Raw genomic sequence first — 17,395 nt, forward strand, 5'->3', positions numbered from 1 at the left:
ACACACACACACACACACACACACACACACATCTAGCATCGACCATCACGGTCGCTCATAATCCTCCTCATCGACTCCTTCCCTCTGGGAATTTATCACCTCGCTCGCGGCAATTGTGCGCGCGTGCATTCTCCTGTGCACAAATGGAGGACAAGGGCCGCGCGTGCCATTAACGTGCCCTAATGCATTTTGCGCGAATGAAAAGAGAAAGAGGCCCGGTCGCTCGATTGTCCTTTTCTCTTGTTGCGCTTTCCTCGGCGTACGTGCTCTCGTATCCTTGCAATGTGACGAGACTTTTGTATGGCTAGTAAAGCTATTACGCTCCAACTGGTAACAGACCTCCTTTGCAAGGACTTCAATTCGCAAAATTTCTCGTGCTCTCGTAATACATTCTCTTCTTATCAAAAATAATGGTTGGTGCACTTGGCGTGACGGTAGATTTCGATTAACTGTAAGTACTATTTGCCAAATTGCACATCAGTACGTGTATCTATAGGTTTTTTATTCACTTCAATGTTATCAAGAAGTTTTATAATGATTATTATCTAGGACGTGAGGGGGTAAATTTCACTCGTATCTGCTTGTAATATCGACAACTGCAGGTAATTATAATATCATATACTGAAATCTTTAATATTTTTAATATATAAAGGACTAATATATAATTTTTAATATATAAAGGACTTGTTACATATTATGGTAGATAAGCATTCCAATATTTTAGAATATTAAAAGAAAAATATCTAAATGATATTTATAAATAAGATAATTAGAATGCATATTGCGTCCTAAAGTCAGGAAGGCAGAAGAGAGAAAAAGAGGTTTTTCAAACTTTATTAGACCGCAGGGAATCACAGCCGAGAAATTTTTCAATTGCCCGAGGAAATACTATTTTCATTTAACGTATCGTCGTCACCCATACGCATTTTAGTTACGCTCGCATCATAATTACAAGATACAATTATGTTTACTTGCTACATCACGTACACTTAATAAGTACAACTAATACAAACGTATTAAATTGAAAAAGTAAAAGAACATTGGAACATCTCTAGATAACTAGAAGGGAATATTTCGAAATAATGCCAAGACTTTACGTGTCCAAAAAATTAAAAATAATATAATTACTAAATGACAGTTTATTATGGTCTTTGATCTATGGAAAATGTCGTCTAAACACTGGCAAATATTTATGAGCCTCAAAAACATTTCATTTACTTTGTGGAGAATAAATGACACGGAGTATACTATTTGCCTTCTAAGCTTAATATCTCATATCGAATGTATATTAAATGCTCGTGACATAATTGGTATTTCATAATGAACCGTCGAGCTTCGAGAAAGCGAACGCCTTGTTACAATTTATTTGAGTAATAGACGAATTGCCCTTGATAATTCAATGATTCACTTTTTTCTCGAATGTACTGATTCACTTTTGAGATTGCCATCTCAGTTGTAGAGTACGTATTCAGCTATTTTACACGGATTGATTAACCTAGAATCGTAGGAAGGTATATTTAAAAAATTCTTCGCTATATATATATATATATATATATATATTAATTGAATAATTTTCAGCGGAATTAATTATCATATTTTTTAAATTAATATTTTTGGCTATAATATGAGCAGTGCAGTATGAATCTTTTCATGCAAAAAATAAAATTAAAGAGATGAAACTAGCGTGTATTAAAAATTCAAGACAATATTACGTCATTTTATTTTAAACTTTATAGGTTTAAATATTGAAATTAATTCATACTATACATATATTTGTAGAACTCTTATAATTTTAAAACTGTCATACATTTTACTGACATTAAAATTTTACATCATTTAGAATAATCTTTATATTTTTTTTTCTTTCTTTCTTTCTTTTATATATATATATATATATAAAGATAGTTAACATTGGTATAAATATTAGAATTTTGTATAATTTATATACTACGTAGTTTTGATGATTATGATTTTGCATATTATTAAATTATCAAAACATTTTCTTTAAATACATTCAATGATTGTTGAACATGATGATTTAAGCAATTATTAATTCTTCGATTCCAATTATTTTATACTCGTGCTTACAATTCATTTTGAAACTCAAAACATATTTTGAGTTGATTGAAGAGTGTCTCCACGCTTTTGCTCTTTACGCTTAAAAAATTTATCATTCGTGGTACTTTGGAGGATAAATATTGTCAACGTGATATCGAACGTACGTGCCTCCTTACGTATCCTAACAGAGCATGGATTCGACCTTGAATAATAAAAATTATTGGGCAGTGATCGCATATCGAGTAAGAGCGTATGTATATCGTATGACATATTTGTTTAGTCGGAGTAAATATTTTGAAAGCCACGATAGGTGTGACTTTGGACGATATTGGACGTAATGCGGCCTAGTCCATCCACATAATTTTTCAACCGAGCTACATCGGAAATTCGAGGCCGCTTACTGAGAAAAGAGGCCGCCGCCTCGTCATAAACAGAGCTGGCTCGAGTGTAACAATACAAGGTTATTGCTCGGAAGCGCAAACAATATACGTCCAACCCCGTGGAGGGCCACTGGTGGGTCATTGAGGCGGAGGAGGGTGGGTTGGGGTTTGGGGGGTGGGGTGGGGTCGGGAGCGCGTGCATGCGCGGCTTCCTTCGATCGTAGCCGGCGCCAGTGGGTTCATCGTCCTTGACAGGGTGACATCCGTACGTAGCCCCGGAGCTCGTGTAGCCATGGCGGTGGCCATCGAGTCACCCAAGTTAGCGCCCTCTTGGCTCTGAACGGCCCGACGACCGGAGGACGGGAACGTCGCCGAGGACTCGAGGGCCTGATCGACGGGCCGCTGCGGTCGACGACGTCCTCCCTGCGTCCGCCCGGCTAAAATGTTTCCCCGTCGAATCAATACGCGGTGGTGCGCCTAGGATTGATGCCACGAAGACGCTCTCGGCTTGTCCATTTGCTCGATCGTCGTGAGAGGCTTCGACCCAACTGGCCGACTACGACGTCAAAGTAACTCGCTTCAAGTTCTCATCTCCCCCCCCCCCCCCCAAAACCTCGCGCGTTTTTACGTTTTACGGCTTCTTGGGCCGCTTATCGTCCACCGCCGCGTTACTTTTTCCGTTTTTATGAATAGCTTATCTCGTACGTGCAGTTCGACGTTTCGCTCGTTTGCTCTTGAGAACGGGGAGCGAGTTTCGTCCCTATACCTTGTGCATACAGCATCCGCGGTACTTCGATGTACTACTCCCAGATCATTTCCCAGCAAACCTCCGCTCGTCGCATTATGATCAAATCAATTTTCAAATTCCATTAATATTCTAAGTGCTTCGACGTCTCCTTGGTTCTTGCTTGGTTCTTGCTTGGTCCTTGCTTGTTCCTTGCTTGGTCCTTGCTTGGTCCTTGCTTGGTCCTTGCTTTTTCAGAAGCTCTTTACTTTCTTTATACTTTCAGCGGCTATCGCACCTTACTTTCGACCTGCATTCGCATAGGTAAATAAAACATAAGCTGCCCACTGATAATCGGATCCCTAAGCTTACAACTAATTTCAATGAGAATTACACTTTAATGATTCAATTATCTTGAATTAAGAAAGGACTGTAGTTATAAGCATCCATAATGAATGTGAGATCATAGAACGATACGGTTTGCAAGGAAATTATGGCCCGGTGACCATTAAAACGAACTGCCAAGAAATTTCTGAATTTCTAACCAATGCATTTTTCAAGATCGACACAATGATTTTTACTTTATTATATCCTACCAAGCAATATTGTAATTGAACGTATAGAAAGTCTAGACATTAGTGTAATCCATTAAATTTTATATATAATATAAGATCTTGATGGATGTATAATAATGAGTAGTATCTGTATGATTAGATGCGGGAATCAAGATTTATCAAGTTAATTTTACTGTTCGGGTGGCTGGTGAATTATTTGTGCTGTTACGACGTTCCGTGCAATTTCAACGCAATGTGTCTGTGTTGGGTACAAGATGACACTGACTTCACGAAAATGGATATTAGTTGCACTGGTGTACCCTTTGCCAGATTTCCAGGTATCAATTACAAGTGGTACAATCTTTCATTCTCAAATAAATCATAATTCAAATTATTTAATATGAATGTATAATTCATTTATGCGTTATATTTTTAATAACACGGCTACGTAATTTATTGCTTGAAATTCAATAAACACGAACATTGTAGGCATTATTGGATCAGGTTTTCTAAACTCAAACACATTTTTCTTATTCGTGTGCATCATAAAAAATTAACGCATCTTATCTGCGTTTTCATAAATTGCTTTAATTAAACATTCAATAATAATATCATTTTTATCTTTAAGAATTTTTTTTTATACACAGTACACGGAAAATACCATGGTAAATACATGTAAATTAAATTACATTTTTTTATATTGTTTTTATCAGCGTTGTAAATTATTATTACTTATGTGAAATTAATCGATATAATTTTTATTGAACAATCGACGTTTTATGTGGGCATAATTACTAAATTTTTTTTTGTTATTATTATAAGGAACTTTATTACACGAATATAATTGTAATTTAAATTTCTATTGAATTATTACAAAGTTTCAAATTAATTGAACGCATATACAACATACAACATTTATAATCGTTCGGTACAAAATTATATGTCCATAATAAATAAAATATATGGAAGTAAGATTTTTATCTGATTATTTCGATCAATCAATTATATCGTCAATAAATTCAAATGATTTTACGCATAAAATTTTTGAAGAATATATTTCGATAATAATTATTTATACGGTTAATGGTTACACACACACGCACGCGCGCGCGCGCGCAAAACATATAAAAGAATAATTTGGAAAATATATGCACGTCTTTACTATACATTTTGATATCGTAATGAATTAATTCCAGAATAAATTGTGACTTTGTGATAAATAATGAATCTTAAATGAACGAATACAAGAATTATTCAATTTTAATTATTCATTTACGACTGAGAAAGTTAATATGATGTATGTATGCTTTTCTCGATTAAAATTTTAATATTAAGGATTTGCCATTATGGATTGAGTTCAGGATGCCAATGATTGTAAAGAAAATTAAATATAACATGAAACAATGTGCTTGCAGATGTTTCCATAAGTTACGTGGCGCAGCTTGATGTCGTTGGCTCGAGCTTGCAAGTGTTTGACAACGAAGCTCTTGCAAGTGCATCCGGAGTCGAGGCACTTGGCCTTATGAGTAATCAGCTCATGAGCATTAACGAAAAGTCTCTCTTGTAAGTACAGACACTTATTTGAAACCACGAGGGATATTTTTGGAATGGAAAATATTTAGGTGATATCCCATACATGCTGATGTAGGAAATTTCGATCAATTACTTTGCTCATTCTTTCATATATTATTTTATATTAATTTTAATATGACAATAATAATAGGCTGCTTTATAGTTATTGCCTATGGATTTTTATATCGCCAATCTTATGCGAATCGTATGGATTTTGGAACAAAACATTTTGCAATATCTTAATTGAGCTTAATTGCATTTTCATTTATGCATTCATCCGATTATTAATACAATGTTAAATGTAATAAAATCAGAATTATATATTTAAACCTAAATTATATTAAATTTAATAGTTTACATATTATGTATATAAGCGAGTGATTAATCGTCTTGTAATTTAAACATTATTTAATCTTGATCGCATTTTTATCGCATTTACATTTTATCTTGATAATTTGAGAATTAAATGTACTTGTTGGAATTAATAGTTGAAAAACAGAAACAGCGACAATTAAGATAATACCGTTTAATCATTTCTATCAATAGCAACGAAAATTTTTATTATACATTAACGCCGCCAATCATTAATCGGTCGAATCTTCATTCAATATGATGTTATTAGCTGAATCATTATCATTATTCACTTTAAAGAGATGTAAATGTCTCAAATTAGTTTTATTCACGATTTTCTAAATTTTCTAGATGTTGACTAAATGTTTTAATGCAAACCTTGAAAGACGTGTATGTAGCTTTTATATGGACATTGATTGTTCAGGGGAGTGAGTAACAGTTTGCGCTCCCTGGATCTGAGTTACAATTCACTGGAGGAGGTACCACTAAAGGCTCTACAGGACTTACGGAGACTAAATTGGCTCAATATGCACAGGTAAGGCGAGAGAGGAATTATTAAAGAATTTCCTCTAACATATCCGCGCATACGGTTACCTAGAGTACCTCGATTAAGCTTCAATTGCTACATCATAACAAGAGCTGCAGATTTAATTTTAATACCAACTAATGTAGTATCGATGAAATCTTTTTCCCTTAAAAACAACAATTTTACAATCACCAATCTTAATATTAATGTGCCTTAAAATGTGCGAATTTACAATTACAGTCAGATTCGTTCGTATTTATTTTAGTCATTAGAATGAAGAAAAAAAAAACAAAACAAAACAAAACAAAAACAAAAAACAAAAATAACAACGTTAGCTGAAGCTCATAATTAATTTAGAAAGCATAAAATCATAATAAATTTTCTGTTAAAAAAGAGAAAGAAAAGACTTTTAAATGAAATCATGTTAGTTGATTTTTTTTGTTTTTTGTTTTTTTTGTTTTTCTAAAATATTTCAAGTGATTATATACAGATACATTACACACTGACACTCATTGGTATATATATTTTTAAGGAAATATATGGTAGATTATTGATATGCTAATTTTGTCCCGACATCATTGCGCTTCTATATTTTAAAATCTTCCTCTCTTATATTTTAAAACCTTGATGTGCATTTCTGAATTGTACAATGATCAACGGAATTACAAGTTTATCAATCTTTCACTGTTATTTTAAATTCAAGGTTTCTATACTTCAAGTGTTATTTTAAAATTCGGTCGTCAATTTTGTCTACTTTAGTAAAACTTATTAAAAGAGAGTCGATATCGTTATATTATTTTTATTAATCAATGAATATTAATCACTGAATAATCCGACCCTTTTCATAAAGTATAATTTATCCAGGAAAATTGTTTAGTTTCATCATTTATCAAACTATTATACGTTAGGTAGTGTGAAAAGAGATTGTGTAAAAGACATGAAAAATTTTACTATTCTTGTTACCTCTTAGTCACGTGCAAACTTATAATCATCCATTCTTTAATATAATCAAGTAAAAAAAAATTTACTCAATACTCGCTCCTACTTTCTTATTTAAATTAGGAATATTAATCGTAGCTTAGGGTTTCAGGTGTTGAGTTGTTAGTTAAGTGGGCAATTTAATTTATGCGATTATTCTATTTGAAAGAACGTCGGTACAAAATTTAATTAAAAGAAGAGGCAGACACCTCATTATCGTATACGCAAGACCGAATGTCGGTATTTGGATAACTCGATATATACATCATTAATCCAATATTAATAATAGGCTTTTTCCATTGCACAATTGCGCATATGAATATGTCAGCTTATTATCAGCTTATTGCATTGATTTTCAATTATAAAAACAATTGCGCTTTATTAATTTTCTGATAATTATCATCGATGTCTTTCGTTTAAACGCCATTACTTCGGTTATATTCAATGTGAGTAAAACCTAAAAATTACCTTAAGTTTTTCGAATTTTTTATTTTTGTATAATTAATCACCAATTATGCCATACTTTTACAAATAATTGAACGATTGTTTTTTCTTCTCGCGGGTGATGGATTTTATTATTATTGTGCAATATCGCGAGGTGCGCGAACGTAGTCGCGTGGCAAAAAGGAAAGAGAGCAAACGGGCGGTGCACTCTTAAAAGCATATTGGGAGCGATAAGGAGAGAAATAGGCGCGCAATGAGAAAAGCCGCCGCCACCGTCACATACGCATACTATTATTAGTTTAGCAGCTCGCAAGAATCAATGGGATTGTCGAAAATCAGCCCTTTTGGGTCGATTTACAATAGCCCGGGGCAGGCGCAAACTGTACAATTACGTGGGGCGTGTCCCGTGCACGTCAATTAAACGCATTCCGCTCGATTTGACGCAGCAATCATCTGACGACATTGGAAGGCGATTGGGGTTACGCGAGCGACACACTTTCGAACGCCTTTTTCGGCGACAACTCCATCGCCACCATTCCGCGGAGCTTCTCGACCTTCGCCGCCCTCGTCTGGCTTAACCTCGATAACAACAACATCGAGGACCTGAGAGCCGACGCCCTGCCGCCCAACATCGTCACCCTCAGCCTGAACGCGAATCTCCTCCGCACCCTCCCAGCCAGCCTCGCCACACTTAAGGACCTCACTTGGCTCTATCTCAGGGGCAACGACATCAGCCAACTCGAGCTTCCCAATTTCCGGAGCGCCAATCTCGAAATGATCGACCTCAGCGACAACACCATCGAGAGCATTACATACGTCGGTGCTCCAAACAATACCCTTCGCATTAAGGATCTCAACCTCTCGGGTAATGTGGCGCTTGAAGCAGGCCCAGCATACTTCTCTTATCAATTCTTTTATCTCGCGACAAATTCCCCCACCCGCTTAGCTATTCACGAATGGTCCATTCATTTATTCTCCTACCGAGCTTAAGTAAAATATGATATCTCGGTCGGTTAGCGCAACATCTCGCGATCATTAATTAATTAATTCGTTGTCGAATTGCCTACGAGTTGGATATTAAATGCCGTTACATTTACGTTTGCGATAAAATTTCACAATGCCAAGACGAATTTTAGAGTTTTATAAGCGTTGAGTATGCACGATAACAACACCTACACGTTTCTTTAATAAATTTTCCTTAAAATCCTAAATTACGACATGCATTGGGTAATCTATATTCTCACTATCGAAATATTATCATATCGAATATTATTATAAATAAATATAATAAAAAATATATCGACAATACTATCGAGAAAAAAAGGAAAAAAAGAAAGAAAAAAAAAAAAGACTCGAAGCTCCTTAAAATTAGGGATTATTTTTGCTTCTCTCAAAACTTCCGATCTTGGCCAATAAACTTGCTTTTTAATATTAGCATTTACCCGTGAGTGCATAACTATTTTATTAAATAACTTTTACAATTATTAAACAATATTTTCATTAAATGACTCTATTTTATTGCATTTATTGCACAATCGAAAATTACCGTTCGTTTCTTGAGATAAAAATTGAATAAATAAGAATAAATTGAATGAAACTGAACGAGTGTAGGAAATTTCGTTAGATAAGTTTTTAAAATATATTTCCAATATTTAGGGAAATTACTTTCCAAGTGAAATAATTCACGTATATTATTTCAATGGCATAGGAGGTCAATTTAACGTAATTCACGATTAAATTGAATTCGCGCACAATTGGAAAATTGCGGTAAATTGAAGCCTGTTCGCGAAATAGCAACGATCAAACATAACCGTATGAATTATTAATTGATTTAATGGATGTGTTATTTCATTTATTTCTCTGCTGCGAGAGTGAATAAGTTATGCGAGCGATAGTCAATAATCCGGCAATTAATTGATTTTTAATATAAAAATAATTTTCGTTTACTATAAAAACTTTAGGTGCGTTTTAGTCGTTGGGGCGCGCGAATTTAAATACCCATTAAAGAGCAATTTAATTCCTTGGCTTCTTATCAATTATTAAGATTTACAACGGCAAATGCAGGTAATCGCATGTCGAAGCTGTCAAAGGACACCTTCGCGCATATTCTAATGAGGCGCATCCATCTATCCTCGAACGCTATTCGCTCGATGGAGGACGAGACTTTTCGTGGCCTCGAGGACTGCCTCGAGTATCTCAATCTCGAGAACAACGAGCTAGCGATCCTGCCCGCCGCCGTCAGCTCCCTGAAGAAAATATCCTACCTCTACCTGGCGAACAATGCCATGCGCCATCTGTCGAACGACAGTTTCGCCGAGTTCGATAAGAATCTGAAAGCTCTGTCGCTCGCAGCCAATGGTTTCGATCACGTTCCTGTTAATGCCCTCACCGGCTGCTCCAATTTGCTGCATCTCAACCTCGGCTACAACAAGATCAACAGAGTGGAGTCGGGCAACTTTGACTGGGCCGACAATCTCGAGATTCTCTTGCTCAGGAATAACGTGCTCACGCAGCTCAAACCCTACACCTTTCGAGGTTGGATACGCATGTTTTATCGTACCGTTACTGTTTCTTATACGTTTGATTGTCCCCAACTCTCATAATGACGAACAATACGAGCGTTTCATTCTTTAATCCTCCCTTTAATTCTCTCTCTCCCCATCACCATCCCCATCCCCATTCCCCGCAATAGAAATCATAATGGAAATCAAAATCAATGTAACAATTGCATTCGAAGCTGCTAAATTCCAATTGCGAATAAGCATTAGAAAAGTCACTTTTAACGCCCGTGCGCGAGAGAGAGATGCCTAAGTTAAATCGCGCATTTTTATACGCAATTAATTGCATGATGTGAGCGCGCATCGATAAAGAATTGCGCCAACGCGAAACTGATGATGATGACGACAAGGATAGGAGCGAGCAGACTGAAGGAGCTGAGCATCTCGTTCAATCATCTGGCCGATATCGCGGACGAGGCCTTCGGCGGCTTGGAGAACAGCCTCGAGATCCTGGAGTTGAGCTTCGCATTCTCCACCGATGTCTTCCCACAGCGAGCGCTACGGCCCCTCGTTAACCTCTTGTGGCTAGTCCTCGACAACAACAACTTCCACACGATCGAGACGACGTCCTTCTATTCCTTCCAGCAGCTGCGCTACATTAATCTCGAGTCGAATAGGCTCCATTACCTGCCCGAGCGCATCTTCCTCGCCGAGGTGCACGAGGAGCTGCGGGACGTTAAGCTCGGCTTCAACTTCCTCGAGGCCATACCCGAGAGCACCTTTCACAATCTGACGGAGCTCAGGGCCCTCGACCTTACAGGGAACAAGATCAGGATGCTGGACGTCGATTCGATTAAGGACTGCCCGAAGCTCGTCACGGTCTCGCTCGCCAACAATAGGATATCGTCGATCGATCGCTACGCCCTCAGCGGACTCTACGGTCTAAGATTTCTGCACCTCGAGTTCAACAAGCTCACTCGCCTGAACTTCGAGGCGTTCGCTGACAGGTGGGGATAATCGTACTTTTACCCATTATCGCGCTTTAAACGTAATTAAACACATTCTCACGACGATCCCTCCTATCTCTCAATCTATTCTTTCTTCTTCTTCTTCTTCTTCTTCTTCTTCTTCTTCTTCTTCTTTTCTTCATTTTTATTATAATTGATTCTATCGCAGGACAATTATGGAAAAATAACAAAAAATTACAGTTCTATTTATTGTCTACCATTATTACAATAGAGTGCGAGACAATACGTATGTTTGCTTGCAAATGATGAAAATGCAAACGCTAGAGTTTTGACATTTAAAGAACGAAAATTTTAACTTGGTTTTCAAATTCATAATTAGCCGAATTAATATTATTCATCAAATAATCAATTAAATGTCATTTATTTATTTCTACATATGTTGGATGTGTAATTAGTGTGGTGCTTGTTTACAGTGGCGGTAACGATTTCACCGTAAATGTCTCCTACAATTCGATTTCAACATTGAATCCAAGCGTCGCAGTGATAAATTTAACACGACTTGATTTGGGCTTTAATAATATTTCCCATCTTTCTGCCGATGCTTTTATCAATACACCAAACTTAAAGACCATAAATTTACAAAGTAACGTCTTAACAACGATCGAACCAGGTAAACCCTACGATTAACGTTCTTTGGTAAATTTAGCAAAAGATTAATCAACATTCATTACATTACCGTTTCAACAATTATTTACTTTTTCTTTTTTTACTCTTTTGTCAACTGTCTGTTGCTTTTTGTTTTTTGTCTTGTGTTTTTAATGCTTCTGTCCTTTTGTGATTACCCGAAATGGCAATCTGCTGGGGTCGCGCGAAGGGACCTTCTCGCTGGCGAGCCTCGAGACATTGAAATTGCCGGACAATCGCATCGAGTCGCTACGTAAGCAGAGCTTCAACGGCCTCGAGACGCTTCAGCAACTCGATCTCTCCGGCAATATACTCGCGCAATTGACCAACGAGCAGTTCCGACATTTGCGAAGCCTCAGGGTGCTGAATTTGTCGCGCAATCGTCTGAGGTCCCTGACTCGCGACGTCTTCACTGGCACGCGATTGGAAATCCTCGATCTCAGTCGCAATAAATTTACTGTCGTGCCGTCCGCACCTTTCCTCGACGTGGGCTACACTCTACGGTAAGTCGTATCTTTAATCCCCAATCGGATTTACAGTCGTACCAACGACGATAGCTGTCGACACTACATTGTCAACATAGTTTGCTCGGCTGGATGTTATTTTTAAGCAAGCTTTGATCGATTTAAATCAATCGGTAATCGGGTTAACGGTGCTTTTGTTCGACAAGTGATAGAGCGGCGACAGCCTCCCTAGAGATGATAAAGCTGATCCATTGGATAATAGTGTCGAAGCAACTGGATTCCAATTTTATGCGTGAGATTCGTTGCGTCGATAGAGGCGATCGTTGATATTTATATGAACGTAGTAGTGCAAGCGCCCTCCTCGGGATGACGATAAGCCGATCGTTCGTGAAAGTCTTGCACGATCGCGCGAGCAACAATGCACCACAATGATATTGTCGCTCAGCATTTATTATTGCTATTAATAAGTTGATGGATGGATGGATGGATGCGGGTGTGGGATTGGTTGGTTGATTGGTTGGTTGGTTGGTTGGTTGGTTGGTTGGTTGGTTGTTGGAGAAATTAAACGAATCATTATCACTTTTAGAAACATCGATCTATCGGATAACTTTATCGATCACCTCGATTCCACGTCCTTTCCGACATCGCAGCTGACGTCATTGAATCTCGCAAGCAATCGCGTGCAAATTTTGCCAGACAACTCGTTCGTATCGCTGGCGAAACTCCTCGTGCTAAACATTTCGCAGAATCATTTACGGGCAAACTTCAAGGAGGTCTTCCATTACCTTCCCGACCTAAGGACAGTTAGCTTGGCCAACTGCGACTTCAGGACTATTCCCCACTTGCAGCTGGCATCCCTCAACTATTTAGATTTATCACACAATGACATTGAGATTTTAAGAGAGAACGAATTGCAGAACTTCCATACCCTTAAAGTCCTTTTATTGGCCAACAATTCGCTCAGTACGATAAGTGGATTGAAATTGAGTTTACTACGGGAACTGGATATCTCGGGAAACCCAATTAAGGTAATTTTACTTTGTAGGAAAAGTGGTTAAAATTATATCGCATTTCATTCGTATGTTTTAAGTCACGCGAACGTACGCGTTACCCGTGATATTATGAAATATTTACACGTAATTCTTTTAATTCGGACATTCCACGAGCTATTCGATATGCGTATCACAAGTACAACATTTTACCGCTAATCGTTAAATTCCCTACAAGAGCAACCTAGCATTGAGCTTTTTCATCCAATGCTCATTATTATAATAATATTACATACGCGGTAACAACAATTACAACTGCGATGGTTAATAAATATCGTGCAAATCGTGTTATCGCGCCACTCTACAAATACGATGTACCGCGATGTATTGCGATTAATTGGCATTATTGCTCTAATTTCTATTAGTCGCGCAAATCGTGTTATCGCGAGAAATTCATCGAGAGACGAGAGAATATGAAACACCGTGAATTTCATGATGAATAATTGATGAATAATTTTGGCAAAGGGAACGTTTATCTCGAATTCTCGAGGCATTGTATCTGATTTTATCGAGATCAGATCAGACGGATTAATTATTTAAGCTCCTAATCGTCATCGACATCGCCCACGATCTTGTATGCATAGATGCATAGATCATCTCAAAAATATTCTCACCTCGCTCATGCAGCCTTATTATTTATATGATAATAAAGCACGCCAAGCGCAACACTTTTATCCAAGTTTGAAAGTTTGAAAAATTAGAATATAATGGGAGCGCTTGTCGCAAGGGCAGGAATTATCGTGGGACACGTTCGCCGGATACCCCCGTTTGGAGAAGCTCAACATCCGCGACCTGAATTTCACGTACGCGGTCGACAAGCACTGCCTGCGCCCTCTACGCTACCTCAAGTACCTCGGCATGCAGACCTGGCCGAGCCTCGACAATTGAACGGACTGCCGTTGCGCTTCGTCGAGATCCAGGTAATGGAGCAACGGCTGACCGATCAGCTGCATCGTGCCTTCACCAAGCAACTGAAGGAGCTCAGCATCACCGGCCGGAATCTCCGCTACATCGGGGCGGACGCGTTCGCGACTATCGAGGGCGCGGAGCTCGTGCTCAGGATCAGGGACACCCAGGTCCAGAGGTTCCAGTCCGACATCTTCCTCTCGCTCACCAAGCACATGTCGCAGCTCACGCTCGATCTCAGGAACAATCACATCAACGAGCTCAGCCCATCGGTCATTTACGGCAACCTGTCGTGGGAGGCCGTTGGCACAAACATGGTTTCAGGTGAGCGACCTGAATGTGTCTACTCGGCTCTACCTGTCCATGCATTTCGCTCCTCTCCTCTTACCCGCGTCACGCGCATTAACATCTTTCGCCACGATAATACGGCAATACAATTACACACGTCCGACAATTACACCTCCGGCAATCACTTTTTCCACTGCTAAGAACATTTATAGATAGCGATAAGGTACGCGGCACAAGCACAAGCCTTTACCATATTCAAACAAATCGCAATACAATAATGGATACTAATGATAATGCGCTTTTGCATTATCGCGTGATTGATCGAGATTGGCGAGGCTGTAGTTGCGTCGATTATCCTAACGCATCGAGCCATTTACGGCCAAAAATCAGTGTCAAGGTAATAAAAAACAAAATATAATATAAAATTATATGCTTTTATTTGTTAAGAATATTAATTTTATTTAGCGTATTAGGTAAATATTTCTTCTGCGCACGTATGGCGAAAGGCTCGTGTATTTTTAATAATACTGATAATAAACGTCAAATGCATTAAAGGATTTATTTATACATTCATTAATATAATTGTTTTTTTTTTGTTTTTTTTTTAATTTTTTTTTATTATTTTTGTTTTTGTTTTTGTTGATGTTTTTGTTTTTAAGCATACAAAGACATTGAATTGGAAATAAAATTCAAGCCACAAAATTTCGAATTATTACATGGGACAATTTTGATTTATTTTTCTTAAAAATATTTATTAAAATAGTAAAAATTCATTAAAATATATATATATATATATATATATATATATATATATATATATATATATATATATATATAATAGCAAAAGCCAATGTTTATTGGCTCTTATTATATGCATTATTAATTGTTAATATATGCAATTGATAAGATAAGAGTGATGAAATATCGTAAAAGTGATTTTTATATTTGAAATGAATTTAGTTAAATGTAAAATGTTACTTCATGTACAAATGTTTTATTCCAAAATATTTTATGCTTGATCCTTTTACAAAGCTTTCTTTCTATCTTTCTACGATATAATAAAAAGTGTCGCTTTTAGAACATTCATTAGTAATTTTACGTACTTATTCGATACGCTTCGTTATATTTTACAGTACTAATGAACTATCATACAGGTAACGCAGATTTAGTTTACATATTAAAAATGGACACTCAAATGTCCGTTAAAAATATCATCGCCAATTAATGTAATTTATCTTAAGTGTCTACATTAGCGAAAAGAATCTGATACTTTCGTCATAAGCTTATTACGTAATCATTAAATATGTAATTAACCAATGGTCACGTAATTAACTTTTCGAGTAATTAATTGCGATCGGTAATATCAGAGATTAACTATTAAACATTTTACAAATTGAAATCTTAATGATGGATTTGCATTTCGACCTATTTCATTAAACGATTAAAAAAAAAAAAAAAAAAAAAAAAAAAAAAAAAGAAAAAACCCTTACAAATCATAATCTATGCAACCGTATAAATATTTACTTTTAACATATTTTACGTATTTTGATAACAACTTTTATATCGATAAAAATCTTCCGACGAGCTTCCGAAAAATCCGAATCTCAGGACATTATTATGAAATCATATATTAATTTATACGGGTCGCAATTTAATTAATGACATTACGCATGTCGCTCAATTACATCACCAAACTCCTCATCTCTTCGTAGAGCTAAAGCAGAAATTCTAGTATTTACGATCGCTCTTGCGTTGCTTAAAATTTTACAATATTTTTCACACCCACGAGAAAAGCACGTACGTTTTCTAATAACAACGAGCGTGTATTCGCGCGCACCCATAAGTAAATACCAATAAAGTGTTTTTGAATTATTTTTGAAAGTACCATATGTATTAACGTTTAATCGACTTTCATAATCGCCGTTACAATTATTATTTTTTTATTCGATCGTTAAAAAAATCTTCTTACATCTCCATCCAATGGTAATTCGTTTTCAATCAAAATGTCGTCGTTTACATTTACGAGCAATCGATAAGCCACACTGTGGTCTGCCCAAAAACCAACTTATTCATTCCCGTTACGTGGAACTTTCAAAGAGGCTCGGTATGCAATTTTCCCCCAATACGCTCCAATCGCGAATCTCGTCATTGCCTCGCAAACGGAGAAAACAACAACGATAATCTACGATCGGCACTCCACGATCGCTCCCAACAAACATCTGGCTAGAAACAATTTCGCGAGATCCGCAACCGCCGCTGCCACTTCCCGCCATCACCCACGAGTCTCAATATCTTTCACAGGTGGACTGCAGCTCTCGGGCAATCCTCTGGAGTGCGACTGCGAGATCGCGTGGCTTTCGCTATGGCTACGTAGATGGCTCCGCGAGTCCCGGCAGATCCACACGGCCTCGCAATCGGATGCCCGGCAACTGCGGACGATCGCCGGTCGCGCCGTCTGTACCGAGACGACGCAGCTCTACTCCTCCGACCGAGCGCTTCTTAATCTCGGGGCGCCCAACACCGCCTGCCAGGCCTCGGCCCTCAGTAGCGGCCCCGGGCCCCAGGAAACCGCGCCGGCCCTCGCTGCCGTTGGATTTCTGCTGATCGTCGCCCGGTAGCTTCGCTTCTCCTCGCCCCATCCCATCCAGCTCCAGCCCGTGGAGCGTAAGTTTACCTGCGCGATCACGCGATCCGCATCTAGTTTCTCATCTATTTATCTTATCATTTCATTTCTCATCTAGTTACTACAGTAGCCGCCATCCGCTCTCACCCCCCCCCCCAAAATCCTCCCAATCCCCTTCGCCACCCATCCATCCCGTCTCTTCCCAGCTCTTCTCGGCTCTCGTGGAGACTTCGAGCAGCACCGAACCAATAGCGCAGAATTTTTTTTTTTTTTTTTTTTTTTTTGGAGCTCTAGCTTTAATTTAATTCGGCTGACCAGAAGTAAAAAA

General features: G+C 37.8%; 1 protein-coding gene across 1 annotated transcript in view; it reads left to right on the top strand.

Moving 5' to 3' along the window:
* Positions 1-17,131, top strand: part of LOC105365399 (chaoptin) — a 21,934-nt gene extending 4,803 nt beyond the window's left edge. The window contains 11 exon segments of the mRNA XM_011503542.1: positions 5,132-5,279; positions 6,064-6,174; positions 8,034-8,452; positions 9,652-10,122; positions 10,501-11,092; positions 11,527-11,723; positions 11,928-12,240; positions 12,788-13,229; positions 13,983-14,133; positions 14,136-14,480; positions 16,746-17,131. Of these exon segments, the coding sequence (XP_011501844.1) occupies positions 5,132-5,279; positions 6,064-6,174; positions 8,034-8,452; positions 9,652-10,122; positions 10,501-11,092; positions 11,527-11,723; positions 11,928-12,240; positions 12,788-13,229; positions 13,983-14,133; positions 14,136-14,480; positions 16,746-17,062 (3,506 nt within the window). The 3' untranslated portion in view covers positions 17,063-17,131.
* The last annotated feature ends 264 nt before the right edge of the window (positions 17,132-17,395 follow it).

The sequence above is a fragment of the Ceratosolen solmsi genome, unplaced genomic scaffold, assembly GCF_000503995.2.
Source record: "Ceratosolen solmsi marchali unplaced genomic scaffold, CerSol_1.0 scaffold33, whole genome shotgun sequence".
Lineage (NCBI taxonomy): Eukaryota > Metazoa > Arthropoda > Insecta > Hymenoptera > Agaonidae > Ceratosolen > Ceratosolen solmsi.